Raw genomic sequence first — 18,025 nt, forward strand, 5'->3', positions numbered from 1 at the left:
CTGTGTTGTGTTTTATGGACAGGCCCCGTTTGGCGTGTGTCCGTCCCTGATGAGCACATGGCTTGTCTCCATTTCCGGCTGCCGTAAACGTCTGTGCAGCTGAGTCCCTGTTTTTACTCCTCTGGGTGTTCACCTGGGAGGGGACTGTCAGGTCGTAGGGTCATCTTGTGTTTCGCTCTGAGGAACAACTGAACCGTCTTCCCCTGTGTCGTTTTACATTCCCACCAGCAATGCACGAGGGCCCACTTCTGCCCATTCTTGTCGATACTGGCTGTGTTCTGCCACGAGGGCCCACTTCTGCCCATTCTTGCCGATACTGGCTGTGTTCTCTTTTTTGATTATTGCTGTCCTAGCGGGTGTTTAGTGGCTTTGACAGGCATTCAGCACCTTTTCATGGGCTTCTTGGCTCTGTGTACTTTTGATCTATTCTTTGACCCCTGAATGGGGGTTATGTCCCTTAGAAGCAGAGTGACTTCAGAGGGAGCAATGATGATGTCACTGTGAGACGACTTGATACACATGGAGTGGGGGCCACGGCAGGGCTGCCCAGGCTTGCAGCTCAGAGGGCAGAGCCAGGGCTTCACCAAGTCCCCACCTGCCCTCCCAGCAAGTGCATTTGTGCAGTGCACACACCGCCCAGCTGGCCGCCAGCCCCTGGTGCTAAGCTCACAACTGAGCTGGTGCAACCTACCTCTCAGCTGAGGAAGCGGAGCCTCTGGGAGGTGTGGGGCCCAGCGTCTTCACTGCTGGTCACAGCCCTGCAAGGTGATTCCAAGTCCCCGCCCAGTGCACAGCTGGCTGGAGGATTGATGGTGTCTTTGGGGGTGGAGCACTTTCTAGAATGCTGAGAGGAGAGGTCTCCAGGGAGGGTTACTGCTGTGGTTGATCCTGGCATCATCACATAGCCAGGGCCAGGGCTGGAGCCTGGACTTTGAGGTGGTCTCAGGAGAATGAGACACTAGGAGTTGGCAGAGGGGCCAGCTGTGTGCATTTGTGAGACTCTGCCATCCTGTGGCCCCGGGCCTGGGTCCTGGTCAATGGACTGAGGGGTGGCCCGCATCTGATCCCTGGAACCTGTGAGCAGGACCTTATTTGGCAAGAAGTGATTACGGATCCTGGGATGGTCATTCTAGATTATCTGGAGGGGCCCTAAATCCAGGGACAAGTGTCCTTTTAGAGAAAAGCAGGGGAAAATTTGAGACAGAAAGAAGAAAAGACACAGTGAAGCTGTTAAGAGGGAGGTAGAGAGGAGCCAGAGACCCCTGGAGGTGCAGGAACAACTCTCCGTGGGCACCTGGGAGAGAGCGTGGCCCTGCCCACACCTGAGCTCAGGCTTCTGCCTCAAAGCAACGAGAGGATGCAATCTGGAGTGTTAAAGCCCAGCACTCTGTGGCATTTTGTTACAACAGCCTGGGGAGTCCAGCAGGCGGGAGGAAGGCAGACCAGGGGTGGGGGCGGTTTGGCCTCCATGTGGGGGAGGGGGTATCGTGCACCCACTGAAGTTTCCTTCCTGAGCACCTGGGTGGCCAGGTGCCTTAGAGAACAGACAGGGACAGTTGAGGGCTGTGTTTAAGGCTGGCTCTGCATTTGAGACTCTGAGTGGAGATGCCAGGTGGCCATCACATGAGCAAGCAGAGCTGGGCTGGGTAGGGCTGGTTAGATGAAGCCATTCCTCCCAGAGCATCTCTTCGGGGGGTATAGAGGTCAGAGGGATCAGGACCCAGCCTAGGATGAGGAACCCAGACGATCTTTGGCCCTCCAAATGTGTGCTCACTGAGAGTTTGCTAATTTTTCCCAAATTCCTTGGGGGAAGGCAGGCTACTCTGAACACATCTCATTCCCTCTCACTTTCCCTGAAAGAAGGGGTTTAACTTAGGGAATTTGGGGGCTTGGGCCTCATGCAGCTCTTTCTCCGGTTGGAATGGAACCAAAGCTGGGACTGTCAAGCTGACTTTTCTCCAGGTTTCAGCGTGGACTGTGAGGGAGACAGTCCGATTGTGGGAGCTGGTGCTTGGGAGATGAGTGTGGGGTGTGGGGAATCCTCCACTCTCTGTTCCTCCCGTCTTCAGTGGAGATGATAATATGAACCTTCCACGGCACCATGGGCAACACATGAGGCCAGCTCACAGCTGGTGATGGTGGCTTTAGTGGTGCTTTGGTAGAAATGGTGATAACTGATGAGTCATGATCCTGATGGTAATAGAGTTGGTGATTGTGGTGGTGATGCTGGTGGGGATGGAGATGGTGGTCAGGGCAGTGGTGGTGGTGGTGGTGGTGGTGATGATGATGGTGATGGTGGTGGTGGTGGTGAGGATGATGGTGATGACAGTGAAGGTGGCAGATGGTAACGGGGACAGTGGTGGGGATGGAGAATGTCTCAGTGGGAGTTTTCTTTCCTCTCTGCGTTGTCTCCCCTCAAGCAGAGTTGGCAGAGTTCCTCTGTTGCCTCCCCTTCCCCAGGATGTCTGTGAAGTACTCACACTCCCTGGCTTCTATTTCAGGATATTGACTGGGTACAGACAGAGAAGCACGTGTTTGAGCAGGCATCCAGCAACCCTTTCTTGGTCGGCTTACACTCCTGCTTCCAGACAACAAGTCGGTAAGATAAGGGGTGTTTCTGGGATTCTGCTGCTCTCTAGTCTGAACTGCGGAGAGGCTGAGTTGGCGTGAGGTTTCCGCTTTTATCTGCGGGGCCCTCCTGTTTGCAAGTGTCGAGGCTTTTTGGTTCATCACTTAACTTTGTTCTCAGCTGGTGTCATATGACTTGAATTTCATACAAATGAAGCTAAATTCTTTGATTCTATTTGCAAAATATTATTGAGCACATCCCACTGTATGGGATACAAGTGTGGGATTGGATGCTGGTATGGCCCTGTGAGTGGGAGGTCTGTCTCTGTACTTGTGGGTCTCACTGATAGTGCAGTAAAGTAATAAACACCAGGAGCTTCACTTAAAAGCTTTGTATGTGTTAGATTTCTGCTTTAAAATGGTTGGAACTACTGGTCTATGACATTCAGCATATACTCAATTTGGAATTTTCTTGGCCAGATGACTTGAACTTACACAATTTGTTTTATTTGAAAAAGTACTGTGTTCTGGGTCAGAGTCCTCAGGGCCCACCCACAGGTTCAGTGACTTAGGAGAACTCACAGGACTTAACACAATGTTGAATTCAAGACTGAGACTTACTTCCAGGAAAGGGTATAAAGCAAAATTGGCAAAAGGCAAAGATGCTCGAGGTAAAGTTGGGAGGAACCCAAGCGTGCACTGGCTGGAGTCCCTCCGCATGGGGTCCCACGGGACTCCTTGAATTCCTCTGAAAGGAATCGTGAAACCTGGGGTGAGTCATGTAGGCACCTCTACCTAACACATGCCAAATCCCAGGCTCCCAGTAAGCAGCAGGTGTCCAGGGCAGATGCAGTGTTTCTGCAGCGTGATCGTGTGAGGCAAGCTCATCATTTGGGGAGGGTTCGCATCAGCGCAGGGAGCCAGTGACTCCACTGGAGTCGGCGTGTAGCAGGGCGGTCTCAGCCCCACTGTGCTCACTGTCTCTGCTCAAGGTCCCCTGTAACGAGCAGTGAGTCACCCCCACCCCCGTGTGCCCCCTCACCTCCCCCATCTCCGACCCCCTGTTCCCACAGAACTGGCCTTTCCCCGGGTCTGCAGATGTCCCCCAGCCCTGTCCCCAGGCTCAGTGATTCTGCCTCCTGAGAGGGTCTCAGCCACCTCTGTTTCCTCCCCTTGAATCCTGGCCACAGCCTCTCGGGGCATCCGGTCCCTGGGGCACCAGGTTGTCACTTCCCCCATGCAGAAACCGAGCCGTGTTTGAAAACACGGATCTGAGACTTCTGACCACTTTCCCAGTTGCTTCTGGGAAACATCCAGGCTCCTAGGCATGTGGATGAGGCCCTGCGACCAGGCTCTATCCCAGTCTGTCCATCTTTGCCGCGCAGCCCTTTCCTCACCTCTTCTTCCCCAGCCCAGGGTGCATGGAGAGCCTGGGACTTGTGTCTGGTGTACTCTCCACGCCTCTGTTTGGCCCTGACCGGTCTCTGGGATATGGAACAGACCCTAGAGAGGGAGTGCTCCTGACTTCACTCTTCCTAAATGGATTCTAAAATGGGTTTCACTGTGATGTTCTGTTAACTTTACTACATGGAACATGAAGAGTGTGGACAGACAGGGGTCAGATATTTCAGCCTCACTTACAGCTTTGTTGCTGGGAGCACAGCACCCTCTGAGCTCACGCCCTGGCAACCCTCCAGTTCACATGTTCCCAGGTGCATTAAAGTTAGGATCACTCCTGTGTGATCCCCACGATACAGGCACGCATGATACTGCCTTTCCAGACCGCCGTGAGAAGACTCATATAGAGCCTTCAGCACCATAGCTGGGAGGCACCCTGGAGCAGTTATCGTCTGTATCTAGTTTCCTTGCCTCTAACATTACAGAAAGTGAAAGTGAAGTTGCTCAGTTGTGCCCGACTCTTTACGACCCCGTGGACTGTAGCCTACCAGGCTCTTCTGTCCATGGGATTCTCCAGGCAAGAATACTGGAGTGGGTTGCCATTTCCTTCTCTAGGGGATTTTCCCGACCCAGGGATCGAACCCAGATCTCCCGCATTGCAGACAGACGCTTTGACCTCTGAGCCACCAGGGAAGCCCAACGGTACAGAGCCCGGCAGTAACCTCTAGAAGCACCTGAAACCTGGATGGTTGGGGCAGGTGTCTTTCCCAGGCTGTTTCTCGGTGCCTGCTTGGACCCAGCCCCTCAGTATGAACTCCCTAAGAACTGGGCCAGGCATGCTTTGAGCAGTTGGTTGATCCTGGCACCTCATGGGCAGTCACAGTGTTAAAGGATGATTCTCTAAGTGCAGCCATGTTCTCGGTAAAGAGGCACAGTGAGCGTATGTCAGAGTTTGCTTGACTGTCTGATTAATGAGAAAATAGTAAGAGGTCATGACGTGCCCACAGGAGTTCCAGGTCCTGCACGTGTTGGCTGACGGGGACCTTGGGATGGACAGATGCCCAGTGCAGAGCTGGCTGGGGGGCCGGGAGGGGTCTGCACGGGGCAGACCTCCTTTGCAAGTCTGTGGATGGCATTGTTGACATAGAACCCCCCATGAGTCGGAAAGCATCTGACAAGTGCAGCCACCAGGACCCCCACACAGACCAGAGTGGACACTGCAGGGGGCAGCAAGGCCTACGGCATTCAGCACGGCTGTGGGGATGTGGCCAGGGCACCTGCTGGCTGCTGCACCACCTCCTCCAGGCTCCTCATGAGTTGTCTGCCCCCGAGCGCCTGCTGTGGAGCCAGGGGCCCACTGAGTCCTTGCAGTGCTGCCAAACGGTGGACACCTGCTCAAGCAGAGCTGTGCTCGTGGGCTCCCAGCAGCAAAAACCTGGCGAATAAGACCCAGCTTCTTATGAGCAGTTATCAGAAGAGGAGCAGGTGGGTCTGCAGTGAGCAGACACAGGGTCCAGCCTGATCACCTACTCCTGATGGGGGTTGGGGAGAACTGGTTCCTGGGGGCCCTGGAGATGGCGGAAGCGCTCACAGGACACACCAGCGGCTGCGATGCAAGAACCTGCACAAGAGGCTGTGACCCCGAGAGGAATCAGCTTTGACCTTGAGAGGCCAGGTGCCCCCTCCCTAGGAGCATGAGTCATAGTACTTTCAAAAGGTAGAGCATTTGTTCCTGTCATAATTTAAACTCAGAATAGAAAGCGGGGTGCTGAGTGACAGCGGGTGTGGGCGGAGCCACGTCAGCCTCTGTTCTCCATGCAGATCCCCTGAAATGGTCCACGTGCAGCCCCGACCCCATGGACTAGAGTCTCAGCATGAGGGTGCACGTGGGGAGAAGGGCATTTCAGAAGGTGGCTTCCCTGCTGCCCAGTTTTGCTCGCTGTACTTTTCACATTTTCTAGGTAGTGATATCCTCAGTGTCCTTCTGCAGCTGCTCCGCTGTTTTGGTCTCTCCTACTTTGCCTGATTTCATCATCAGGCATGTCTCCTGTGAACGTGCGGTTCATGTTCCAGGCATCCTTCACATGTGAGGGCACCTGCATTTGAGCTGGACTCAGCCCAGTCGCACTCGCCCTGGAACTCGGACATGTGTTGGGTGGTGTGGTGGGCACACGTCCTTTACGGGGAGCTGGAGGCTTGTTTGTCCTCTCATCCAGAAGGAGGTTTCTCTGGGCCGGTGTCATCAATTTCCTGTCAGTATCTGTCCCTGAGCTGTGGTCTCTGTCTGGTCTGCTTGCTCACAGTGAGCAAGCAGGATCATGTGAGCATCCTTCTGAGTCAGGGACCAGGTTCTGACCATGTGGGTCCAGGGGTTGCCTAGCGTTTCTGATCTGTGTTTTCTTTGGGAACAAGCCTGGTCCATCCTGAGATGCCCCTTTGGCTTTTGACCTCCTTTTTTGTCTGTCCTTCATTATCAGAAGCCCGGGCCCTTGTCTGCTTCCTCTGTTCCTTTCTTCTGTCCCCTAGCTTCAGGGGGACGGGGGTGGCCACCCTGTGGTTGGGGGGTTTATACCTGGAAGTGGGGCTCCAGATGTGGGTTCTGGATTCCTCCAAGCCACCCAGTATCGGATCTCATAGACAGTACCTGTAGTCCTGGGAAAATTACTTGACCTCCCAGCATCTCAATGTACCTGTCTAAAATAAGAAAACTCCTAGAATCTACCATGAAGTTCTTGGGTTAAGTTTCATACACAGGTGTGCTTAGAACAGCACCTGACATTTTGTGAGAGTTGTGAGAACTGTGTTCTTACTATTTTTTTATACCGGGGGTCAGCACTTTTTCTCAGAAGACCAGATAGTAGCATCACCTTTGAGGGCCACATGGTCTCTATGACAGCTACTCACTGGGGTGCAGACGGACGCAGGCAGTGTTCCAGTAAAGCCTTATCGACAGACACGGGTTGGGGAGTGGGTGTGGTCAGATGCTGGTGGCATTACTCTTGATCTCAGCACTGTCCCGTGTCATCTGGGTCCCCTCTGAGTGAGGCTGGTAATCTACCCCATAGGGGAGGGAGGCTGGGCTGACTTGGCCCTGAGATGAGGAAAGCGCTCAGGTGGTCCCCTCCTGCCCCCTGGCACCTCAGCCCTCAGAGGGGCCGGCATTCCAGGTTTATCCTGGGTGAGGGGTCAGGTGGGTAGCATCTCTGGCCCCCACTCTGCAGCCTGGCTCCTGCCCTGGTCTCTGGCCCAGGAGTGGACTGTGGTGTTTACGCCCCTTTCTGTCTCCAGCTCTTGATTAATCCTGTTTTGTGAGTTTTTACTATATTCTGTACATTTAGTTAAGTACTAAGGAAACGTGACCTGCTGTCTCGGCCCTGGGGGAGGCTTCTTTCCTGTCCTGGCATCACACACGTGCCAACCAAGCCATGCAATCTGGGGCTCACGGGCAGAGCCAGTTGAGCCCGGAGACGGGCCCTTGGCTGTGCTCGGCCATGGACATTGGGGTGTTTGTCACAGCAGCCAGCTTATCGGAGTCACTTGAAGCGTCATCATCGGAGTGAATCAGCCCCTGGTGGCTCCTGAGGGGTTTGCTCCACAGAAATGTTGAAGGTAGTACACCTAAACTAAGACGACATCGTAAGTCAACTAGACTCCAGGATACATTTTTTTTTAAATGTCAAAAGTAGTGTTAATGTTTATCTGTAAAAGGAAAAAAATATTAGGGAACTGGGGACCCATGTGCCACATGGCATGGCCAAAAAAATAAGAAAAACAAAAAACCCACTCTGCCCTGTTGTTACAGCTGATCAGTGTTGCGGATTAAATGAATTCCTTGATCAGCGACTTACCTGAGCCCCGGGGCCCCAGGTGGCAGTCACAGACCAGCCAAGTGTGCCTCCGTGTCCACTGCAGTCACATGGCTTCTGTGAAACCCCTGTTATAGGCTTTCCTCCAGATCCAGAGAGGAAGCCACCATTGCTGCTACTTTTCTCGGGTTTTAAACATCTCTTCTGCTCCCCGAGGCCTCATGTTGGTGTCTGTCACCAGCTCCAAGATGGCACTTCTTTCTGTCCATGTGGGCGGCCACTATCCATTCCCTGGGGAATATCCACGTAGGGTGGACACGTCTCCTGGGGCAGCGCCATCCCTGATCACCGTGGCAAATCTTGTCCTGTTCTTTGAAGTCACAGCGTTCTGAATAAACGCTCTTGTTTTTTAGTGGCGAGGCCTTGGGCCTCTCCCCAGGGCTTGAGCACCTGCACGTTTCGCCCAGGGTGGCTGCCAGGGTTCAACGTGCACACATGTTGGAACAGCGCGCAAAGGTCTGTGGGGGCTGTGCAGCCATCCTTGTCCTGTTTGTGCCACATCGGCAAGCCTTTTCCGTCTCTCACCTCTGTTGTAGCGTGAAAGCAGCCACAGGCAAACGTGTGAGTAAAACTTAGCTACAGTGCAGACCGCCCAGTGTCAGGGTCAGGGTCACTGGGCCCTCTCCAAGCATGAGAGCCGTCCCGCCCTGCAGGACCACATGGAAAGCTCTGGCTGCTCCCCCAGTACTCAGTCCTCAGTCTCCATGTCTGCTGTGTGCGTTTAGGAATTGTTTCTTGTGTAAATATGTGATCACAGGCTTGGTAGGCGGTCTGTAGCTTGTTCACATGCTCCACGTGTTGGGCATCGCCATCATCGCACCGGTGATGCAGACGGGCTGCCAGTGCTCAGAAGGGCTCCCTCTGTGCTCTCGACTCTCTGAAAGCCGCCCCTCTCCATACCCAGAGGAACTGTTACCTAAAAATCCACAAGCTGGCCTCAGCAGGGCATTTCAGGAATTCGTGTGTGAATTTAATTTTGAAAATAGAACCTTATTAAATGTGAGGAGGATCCTATCAAGGAAAGAAACCACAAGGTAAATTGTTTAGGGACCTGAAGAGCCCTGCCTGCCTCCAGAGAATGGGCCTATCAATCACAGGCCTCTCCCACCAGCACCCCCACCCTCCTAGAGGCCTGTCAATCACAGGGCCCTCCCACCAGCACCCCAACCCACCCTGCTGCCCCACCCTCCTAGAGGCCTGTCAATCACAGGCCCCTCCAGCCAGCAGCCCCACCCTCCTCTGGGAGGCCCGTAGCATTGCAGATTCCCAGTGGCCAAGTCAGCGTGTTGGACCCTCTTACTCTGGACCCGCATCTTGGGGTGGGTCCCACAGGAGGGGTGCATGGGACCCTCCCATGGTTCCACCCAGCCCTTCCCCTCCTGACTGCTTACCCCACTGGCCATTTTGTGGGCTCTGCCTCAGGCCCTCCAGGCCAGCTACACCAGGAGGCTGAGCACCTCGTCTCCTTCAGCCTACCCATCTCCCTGCCCCAGGTCCACCCAGACAGTGGCCAGAGGGTCACTGATGTCCCCCAGCTGGTGCACCCGCCCTTCTGGCTTCTCCAGCTGAGCTGGGCCCCTCTCCTTGCAGGGTGGTCCCTCAGCTTTGCCCTCCTCCACCTCTTCCTACGCACCATCCAGGCCTCTGCTCCCTGGGGAGGCCTTCCATAGCAACCAGCCACATAGTGCCCTCCCAGCCCCAGTGAGCCCCCGGCCACCAGCCCTGCTTTATTTTTACATTTTTACCCCAAAGGCAGGCCAGGCATCATTGAAAGTGAAAAGTGAAAGTCACTCAGTCGTGTCTGACTCTTTGCAGCCCCGTGGACTGTAGCTTGCCAGGCTCTTCTGTCCGTGGAATTCTCCAGGTCAGAATACTAGAGTGGGAAACAGTTCTTTTCTCCAGGAGATCTTCCCAACCCAGGGATCGAACCCAGGTCACCCACATTGCAGGTGGATTCTTTATCACCTAAGCCACCAGGGAAGCCCTCTAAAGGCATCATTGGGAGAGTAAATAACTGTGTTGAATGACATGAGTGGTCGACAAGAGTTTCTCTCCCAAGTTTTATTTCATCAGGATCAGAGCTGAGGGGCTCCTGCCACTGACCCCAGAGTTGGATGGTCTGGTCGCCGCCTGCCTGGGCCTCTCAGGACAAGGGTAACCCTAGCCTGTGTATCCTGCAGGTTGTTCCTGGTCATCGAGTACGTCAACGGGGGCGACCTCATGTTCCACATGCAGAGGCAGAGGAAGCTGCCCGAGGAGCACGCCAGGTGGGTGCAGCTGGGGCAGGCACGGGGGTGGGGGGAGGGGCAGGGGAGGCCAGGCCACAGCCTCGAGGGTCCTGGGAGTGACCCGGCCTTGGTCCTGACCCTCGGCGCTCAGTGTACGCAGTGATGCCATCCGGCCTCAGCAGGATGATCTTTGTTATTAAATGATTCTCAGGGACACTGACCACATTGGCCACCCCCTCCCCCCTGCAGCCTCGACCTCACAGGTGGGTGGGGCATTTATTTCCACCCCATACACATCTCTTTCCTGTTTTCCCATACTTTTTTCCCTTTTCCTCATTTCCTCACTTAAAAATAATTCCATGTGGCACTGTGAGTCACCATAGGTCCTTTTTGGGGAGAGGCAAGTAATAAATCAAGAACCCCACATACTCATGTTCTCCTTTTTTAATTGTGGAAAAATACGCATAACATAAAATTCCCACCTCAACCATTTTTAAGTGCACAGCCAGTGGCATCAGGCACATTCACATTGCTGTGCAGCCATGCCCAACACCATCTCCAGGACTTTCGTCACCAGGACTTTCATTGCCAGGACTTTCTCCTCTTCCTGGACCGAAGCTCTGTCCCCATAAAACACTCGTTCCACATCCCCTCCCTCAACCCACACACTCCTACTTTGTCTCTGTGACTCTGACTCCTCCAGGGACCTCAGAGAAGTGGAATCACATAGGATGCATCCTCCTGCATCTGGTTTGTTTCACTCCGTGTCATGTCCTAAGGTCCATCTACATTGGAGCAGGTGTCAGTGTCGGCACCTCCTCCCTTTCCAAGGCTGGATCCTATTCTATCACAGGAATGGACCACATTTTATCCTCATCTTTTGACGAACACTTGGGTTGCTTCCATGATTTAGCTACTGTGAATAGTACTGCTGTGAACAAGGGGGTACAAATACCCATTTGAGCCCCTGTTTTCAATTCTTTCGAGTTATTCACAGAAGTGGAATTGCTGGGTCACATGATAATTCTATTTTTAATGTTCTGAGGACCTTCCAAGCTATTTTCCACAGCAGCTGCACCATTTTACATCCCAACCAGCAGTGCATGAGGGTTGCAGTTTCTCCACATCCTTGCCAGCACTTGTCATTTTCTGTTCGAAGGGATGGGGGGCCTGTTGTATAGTGGCTGTCTTGGTAGGTGTGAGGTGGTGTCTCATGGTAGGTTTGGGTTGTGTCTCCCTGACCATAGGGATGCTGCCTGTCTTTCCTGGTCCTGTGGGCCCACGTGTGTCTTGCCCAGTCCTATTGGCCCATGAGCTCATCAGTAGAGAATTCCAAGGTCTTGTGTCCTCCTGTCCAGGTTCCTGGTTGGGTTATCTCTGCTGATGACAGGTGTTGCCCCTTCCCCAGGTTCTATGCTGCTGAAATTTGTATCGCACTCAACTTCCTACACGAGAGAGGGATTATCTACCGGGACCTGAAGCTGGACAATGTCCTCCTTGACGCCGATGGCCACATCAAGCTGACGGACTATGGCATGTGCAAGGTGAGCATCCCGCCCACTGCTCCTACCCGCCCGCCTCCCAGGGTCATGGCCAGCCTGGCGTCCGCACCATCTCACCCATGCCTGGTCTCCGGCACCTCCACATGACCACAGTCCTCTGCATTCTCCCACTAGTGGGGGCGTGTCTGGGGGTGCCCTCCCTCCTGGTAATTGGCTTTGTCCCCACAGGAAGGCCTGGGCCCTGGTGATACAACAAGCACTTTCTGCGGAACCCCGAACTACATCGCCCCTGAAATCCTGCGCGGAGAAGAGTATGGTGAGCACGGGTGGGACAGGCACTCAGCTCTGAGGCTGGAGTGGACCAGGACACCCAGACACCCCAAGCCCTGAGACCCTCCTTTGCCCAGGGACTTGGATCTGAGTCGGAAGTGGACCAGGACACCCTGAGCCCTGGGAGCTGCCTCTGCCGGAGACTCTGTGATGGAGCACAGAGGGAAGGAGGCAATCCTAGTGGGGCTAACCCTGGCGGGGTCCTAACCAGGGTCTCTGGGGAGCGGGCCCAGCTGCCAGGAAGAGGGTTTCCTGACCAAATTCCACTAAAACATACACCCTTACTTTGTCCAGCCCCAGGTCATCACCTGGCCTCAGTCCCAGCTGTTGTCCCATGTGTCCACCTGAGTGTCCCCTGGGGAGGTCACTGGACAGGATCCCTCTGGTCATGGAGCCCAAAAGGCTTGGGAAGAAGACAATGCAAAGACAGGCCCCAAGCAGGGGTCCCAAGCCACTGGTGCCGCCCACGAGTGTGGGTTCCCCAAACCTACCAGAACCACCCACAGCCCCTGTGACACTGGAGTGCATCCACACCCTCCTCTGGGTGTGAAATGAAAATGAGATTAGAACATATGTACATACGTGTCTGTGTGTGCACACCCCCTGCATTTTGGGGTTCTGCTGTTTTCCCATCACAAGTACTCTTTCAAATAGTTCCACATATTTTCTTTGCCATTGAAATTGGGGGGTAGCAGGGTGGGCAGGTTCTCTTCCCCCTCAGATCCCTGGGCACCCGGGAGGCCAGTACGATTGAAGTCACTTAATAACCAAACAAGGAGGATGGACAGCAGCCATGGTCCAGAGCAGAGTCTATAGCCCTCCCAGGATGGGGGTCCTCTGTGTGACAGAGCTTCACACCTTTGGACATCGGGGGCGGCTGGCTGTCCCTGGGCTTCCTTCACATGAAGACAGCTTTACAACCGCCAAGACGGTGGACAGAGTGGAGGCCAGGCCACCTGGAGATGCTGGGGACACCCAGCCTCAGCTGTGGTCCAGGCCCAGGTCACAGCTGTTGCCCTTTGACTGGATAGCACAAATAGAGAATCCTGGCCTGACCAGCCTGGCTCTCCCTCAGGGTTCAGCGTGGACTGGTGGGCGCTGGGCGTGCTGATGTTCGAGATGATGGCAGGCCGCTCCCCCTTCGACATCATCACTGACAACCCCGACATGAACACTGAAGACTACCTTTTCCAAGGTGCGTGGGCCATATGTCCTATTCCCTCCATGCCCTGTGTGTTTTCCCCTTTTAGAAGTGGGGGTGAAAGAGTCTCCTGACTGGTTGCTGTGGCTTCCATAGACTAGGTGGGGCCACCTGTCCACTACTGGCTCCCAGGGAGCAAGGCATGGTGGGCAGGAGGATACTGCTCTTTCACATCCATGAGAAAGAATCTGTCCTGATTTAGTCCAGGCCCCCTTCTCCCCACCTCCGGTGTGCACCGGAGTCCCAGCGGGGGCTGTGCTCAGCCTCAGCTCCTTGCCATCTGGGCCCCTGGAGCAGAACTGACTGCCCCCAGGATGTTGACCCAGGCTGTCCCCACAGTGCCCTCCTGCGCCTGTGGACGTGGGGAGGCTGTCCCCACAGTGCCCTCCTGCGCCTGTGGACGTGGGGAGGCTGTCCCCACAGTGCCCTCCTGCGCCTGTGGACGTGGGGAGGCTGTCCCCACAGTGCCCTCCTGCCTGTGGGCGTGGGAGGCTGTCCCCCTGCCCTCCTGGACGTGGGAGGCTGTCCCCACAGTGCCCTCCTGCGCCTGTGGACGTGGGGAGGCTGTCCCCACAGTGCCCTCCTGCGCCTGTGGACGTGGGGAGGCTGTCCCCACAGTGCCCTCTTGTGCCTGTGGACGTGGGGAGGCTGTCCCACAGTGCCCTCTTGTGCCTGTGGATGGGGAAGGTGTCCCAGTGTTGTCTTGCGCCTGTGGACGTGGGAAGACAGGACCAGCTGAGCTGCCGTTGGTTCATCCCTGATCATGAGCATGCCTGATTATGGGCACCAGGGCCTCTGAGGCTTGGAGACCCTGCTGGGGTGCAGGAAGAGGCCCAGGCCACCATGACTGCTGCGACCCTCTCGCCCGGAAAAGGTTCCCAGTACCCTGCAGGCTGCTGGGAAAAGCTGACAGGCTGGGGGTGGGGAGGGGGAGCTGGAGGAGGGGCAGCAGAAGGAACAACTCTCTCCTCCGGTCCTGCAGTCATCCTGGAGAAGCCCATCCGGATCCCCCGGTTCCTGTCCGTCAAGGCCTCCCACGTGTTGAAAGGATTTTTAAACAAGGTACGCCCTTGTGGCACCCCAGCGGCCATGGCTGCAGCCCTTCCTCAGCTACTGGGGTTGAGGCTTTACCACCTGGTCTGCTAGTTCAGTGCTGGACGTGGGTGTGACTCTGCTTCCTTCCTTGGTGGTCCTATGGCTGCTTATTCACACTTGACAAAAGATAATGAGGAGATACTATGCCAAAGAGGCATTTCCTGAAGGAGCTTAACCTGCTGGGAGGAAGCAGTTTCACCTGGGTCGGGGGCCGGCCATGGATGGTTTGCTGATGCTGTTTAACACCCGCTACTGAGTAGGGCTGCCCTACTCTGTGCTGACTTGTCCTCATTTGAACTCTGACCCCCCAGGACCCCAAGGAGAGGCTTGGCTGCCGGCCGCAGACTGGATTTTCTGATATCAAGTCTCACGCCTTCTTCCGCAGTATAGACTGGGACCTGGTAAAGTGGTTGGAACCTGATACCCACCTCCCTGGGGGGCAGGGGCCTCCAGGGGGCAGGATGGGTGGAAATGGGGGTGCATTGGGAAACACTGATTGAGAACAAGGAGGTGGGCTGTGACAAGGCCCTGGTGGCAGTGCTTCCTGAAGGTCCTGAGAGCAGCCTTGCTGGGGTGTCCAATTCATGCTGTGCTGGGTGTCCTGTGGGGGTGTGTTTGGGTGGATGAGCACAGCCATACATCCATTGATTGAGCTCCATGTCCACGCCCTGAGTCAGCTCACAGATACTTCCACTTAACCATCTAGCTAGTCCCAACTAGACACCCAGGTGCACTGTGGCCCCTCCCCCTACAGTGGCCCTTGACCCACCCAGTCCTGGGGACTCAACCCTCTGGGTCTGGGCCTTCTCCCACCCCCAGTGCTGCCACCCAGGGCCCTGGGATCGCAGTGTGCACATGGGTGTGTGGGCACCTGCATGCATGCACATACACACACTGGTAGCCCCCTTCTGCCAGTGGGGTCCACCCATCCCCTCTGTTCCGCACCCCCCTCCTGCATCCCCTGGGTGAGAGAGATAGGTGTGCCTCTCCAGGTGGCCTGGGTGTGCTGGCCTCAGCCCTGACACTACCGGGCGGGACTGGGGGATTCATCTCTGTGACATTCTCATTTCCTGCACCAACTTCATTAGCAGAACTTGTGTGTTCAGCTTCCCAAATCCCCCAAACTTACAGGACCTGTTTCAACCTTCCAGGCCCAGTTTGCTTTTGTTGCCATAAGTGGTGTTCCTAAGGGCCCTGGCCCCACAATGCAAAGACAGGGTGAGCTGAAGTGGACTGGAGGCTTATTTCTGACTTGGCTGGAGCTCTCTCCCTACAGGGACCTTGGGACAGTTCCATGTCTCCAACCTGGTCACGTGGAGGCCCCACCCAGGCAGGGGTTTCCAGGCTGGCTCACTCAGGACCCTCCAAGGGAAGGCAGCAGCCAGTCCTGAAAGGCCGGGGTCATGTACCCCCTGAATCAAGCTGTCCCGGCTGTGAGAGTACAGTGGTCCAACTGGAGGACTGGCTCCTGCCTGTCCTCTGGCTCCAGCTTCCCTTCTGACTGGGACGGTCCCTCCGGGCAGGGATCTCCATGCCTGTGTGGCTCTATCTGAGGTCTGAGGAGCAGGCCTGGCCCGGCACCTGTGTGCAGCACACACTTGGTGGAGGGAGGGGAGAAGAGGTAAAGAGTATATGACCCTGGGGGCCCATGCCCGCCCCCCTCGGTGATTGGAACCACTCTTGAGTTGCTCTACCTCCTCCACGTGACTCTACCCTCTCCAGACACCACTATGTCTCAACCCCCAAGATGAGACGTGCATCCCTTTGGGATTAGGAATACTAGTCTAGAATACTAGAAATGGCCGTTTAAGGCTTCTCGGGAGGAGGGGTCCCAGTGGAACATAGGTATCCCTACCAAGCCCCAGCTCTCTTACCACCGGGGTTCCAAGATTAAAACTCCCTAAACCAGCCTCCTTTGGTTTAAGGAGTGGGGTTGCAGGCCCTCGATGGCATGGGGTATGTCTCTCATGGTCTGTGCTGCCAGCACTTTTCAGCTCAAGTAGAGTTTTTCTGACTTTGGCAGAAATTTCTGCTACACTTTAGAGAAAAACAATTGGCCATCAAACGAGCCATATATACTTAAGCACCCTTTCTTCTGTTTGATTCTGTGGTTTGAGTTTGCAAAGCGCCGAGACGGCGCAGGTGGCTCTGACCGTATATCTTCCTGCAGCTGGGGAAGAAGCAGGCCCTCCCGCCCTTCCAGCCGCAGATCACAGACGACTATGGCCTGGACAACTTCGATACGCAGTTCACCAGTGAGCCGGTGCAGCTGACCCCTGACGACGAGTAAGGCCTGCACCACAGTGGGGCAGGGTGTCGAGCTGCAGGGGCGGGGAGGAAGTATCCCAGGTGGAGGCAGGGCGTCCTGAACTTTGTTGGGGAGGAGTCCCATGCAGGGGTGGGGCGTCCTTAGCTGCGGGGCGAGACAGGGCCAGGTCTTGAACACGCCCACCAAGCCTCCTCTGTCCTGCGCCACAGGGACGTAATCAAGAGGATCGACCAGTCGGAGTTTGAAGGGTTCGAGTATATCAACCCACTGCTGCTGTCCACTGAGGAGTCCGTATGAGGCGCCGCGCTCTCGTTGTGGACGCGTGGACGGCCCTGGCCCTGGCCCTGACCCCTGCGCATGCATGCGGGGCCGGGCGTGGGCCGGTGCCCAGGGCAGAACAGCCTCCCCGTGCGGCCCATGGGCCTCAGGCCCAGAGGAACTTGCTTCTCGCGCCTGCGCCGCAGGGGCCACGGTGACCGTGTCCGAGGGAGAAACTGCCCCCAACTTCGAAGGTGCACACTTTCCACAGAAGCAGAACTGACCTGCTCCACCTGGAGTTGGCCTGTAATGTCCCGAGGAATAAAGTGTCCCTCTGATGCTGGCGCTTCCCTCTGATGCCTTTTTTCCGCGGGGGGCACCCGCCCAGAGTCGCAGGCGCGGCCCACGCGGAGGAGGCATGGCCGGAGTGTAAGTGCCTGCGCAGTGGAGTTTATACAAATTCGGAACATTTTCTAAATCCTGGTAAGTTCCTGTTGTTAATATTTAACAAGTATTTTCATACCGAGCATGTCAGCAGTTCCTGTGGTCTGACGCCCAGGTTACACCTTCACCAGGTGGGCTCCATCGGTCCCAACCCGGGCCTTAGACTGACCAGGAAAATTGGGTCATAGAGGTTCTAAAACAAGGCTCACCAAAGCACCCGCAAACCAAAAAAAAAAAAAAAAAAAACCCACAAAGTTGAAAAAGAAATCTGCACAAAATATATTTCTGGAAACACTAAGCAGTGCCTACATTATGTCTTGTGTTATGTATCAGATTTTTGGAGAGTATTTTTATCAGGAGTAATAATGCTCAGAATTAGACCTATTAAAAGGGTATGTGTATGATGGGCCCTAGCCTTAAAGGAATAAGATTTAAAATATTTAGAAGGATGCACCTCCCGGCAGGGCTCACCTCCTCCTTCCCATGACCTGCAGGGGGCACGGTCACTGGGCCACCAGGCCACCCTCCTTCTTAGGTGAAAGGCTGAACCCAAGGTTTTTTAGAAAGAGGTAAATCATGTGGGTTTTTTAAGTCCCTGATATTGTCAAGTGTGGCTCAGGCCAGGCAGAGTGGGGAGGAGGGCCTTGTGCACCCTCAGGACACTGGTCCCTGGATGTCCCTTGTGGGTGTGGGTCCCACATCGCCATGCACCCTTGGGCCTCGCTTCTCTCAGTGTGGCAGTGGCCTGGAGCAGATAACAGCAGTTGAAAATAAAGAAGCTGCTGGCTTGGCCTGACCCTGCGCAGACACACCAGCCTCCCCTGGTGCCCCCAGACTCCCTGGGCATCCCAGCCAGGCCCCAGTGG

The 18,025-nt window shown here is 55.3% G+C and overlaps 1 protein-coding gene across 2 annotated transcripts in view; it reads left to right on the forward strand.

The window, feature by feature from the left end:
- Positions 1-17,053, forward strand: part of PRKCZ (protein kinase C zeta) — a 100,012-nt gene extending 82,959 nt beyond the window's left edge. For both annotated transcript variants that reach the window (XM_070385072.1, XM_070385073.1), the window contains 9 exons: positions 2,502-2,599; positions 10,013-10,099; positions 11,469-11,604; positions 11,791-11,878; positions 12,968-13,087; positions 14,076-14,155; positions 14,500-14,589; positions 16,359-16,474; positions 16,667-17,053. In XM_070385072.1, the coding sequence (XP_070241173.1) occupies positions 2,502-2,599; positions 10,013-10,099; positions 11,469-11,604; positions 11,791-11,878; positions 12,968-13,087; positions 14,076-14,155; positions 14,500-14,589; positions 16,359-16,474; positions 16,667-16,754 (903 nt within the window). In that variant the 3' untranslated portion in view covers positions 16,755-17,053. The remainder of the gene's footprint in view (positions 1-2,501; positions 2,600-10,012; positions 10,100-11,468; positions 11,605-11,790; positions 11,879-12,967; positions 13,088-14,075; positions 14,156-14,499; positions 14,590-16,358; positions 16,475-16,666) is intronic.
- The last annotated feature ends 972 nt before the right edge of the window (positions 17,054-18,025 follow it).

The sequence above is a fragment of the Bos mutus genome, chromosome 16 (assembly GCF_027580195.1).
Source record: "Bos mutus isolate GX-2022 chromosome 16, NWIPB_WYAK_1.1, whole genome shotgun sequence".
Classification (NCBI taxonomy): Eukaryota; Metazoa; Chordata; class Mammalia; order Artiodactyla; family Bovidae; genus Bos; species Bos mutus.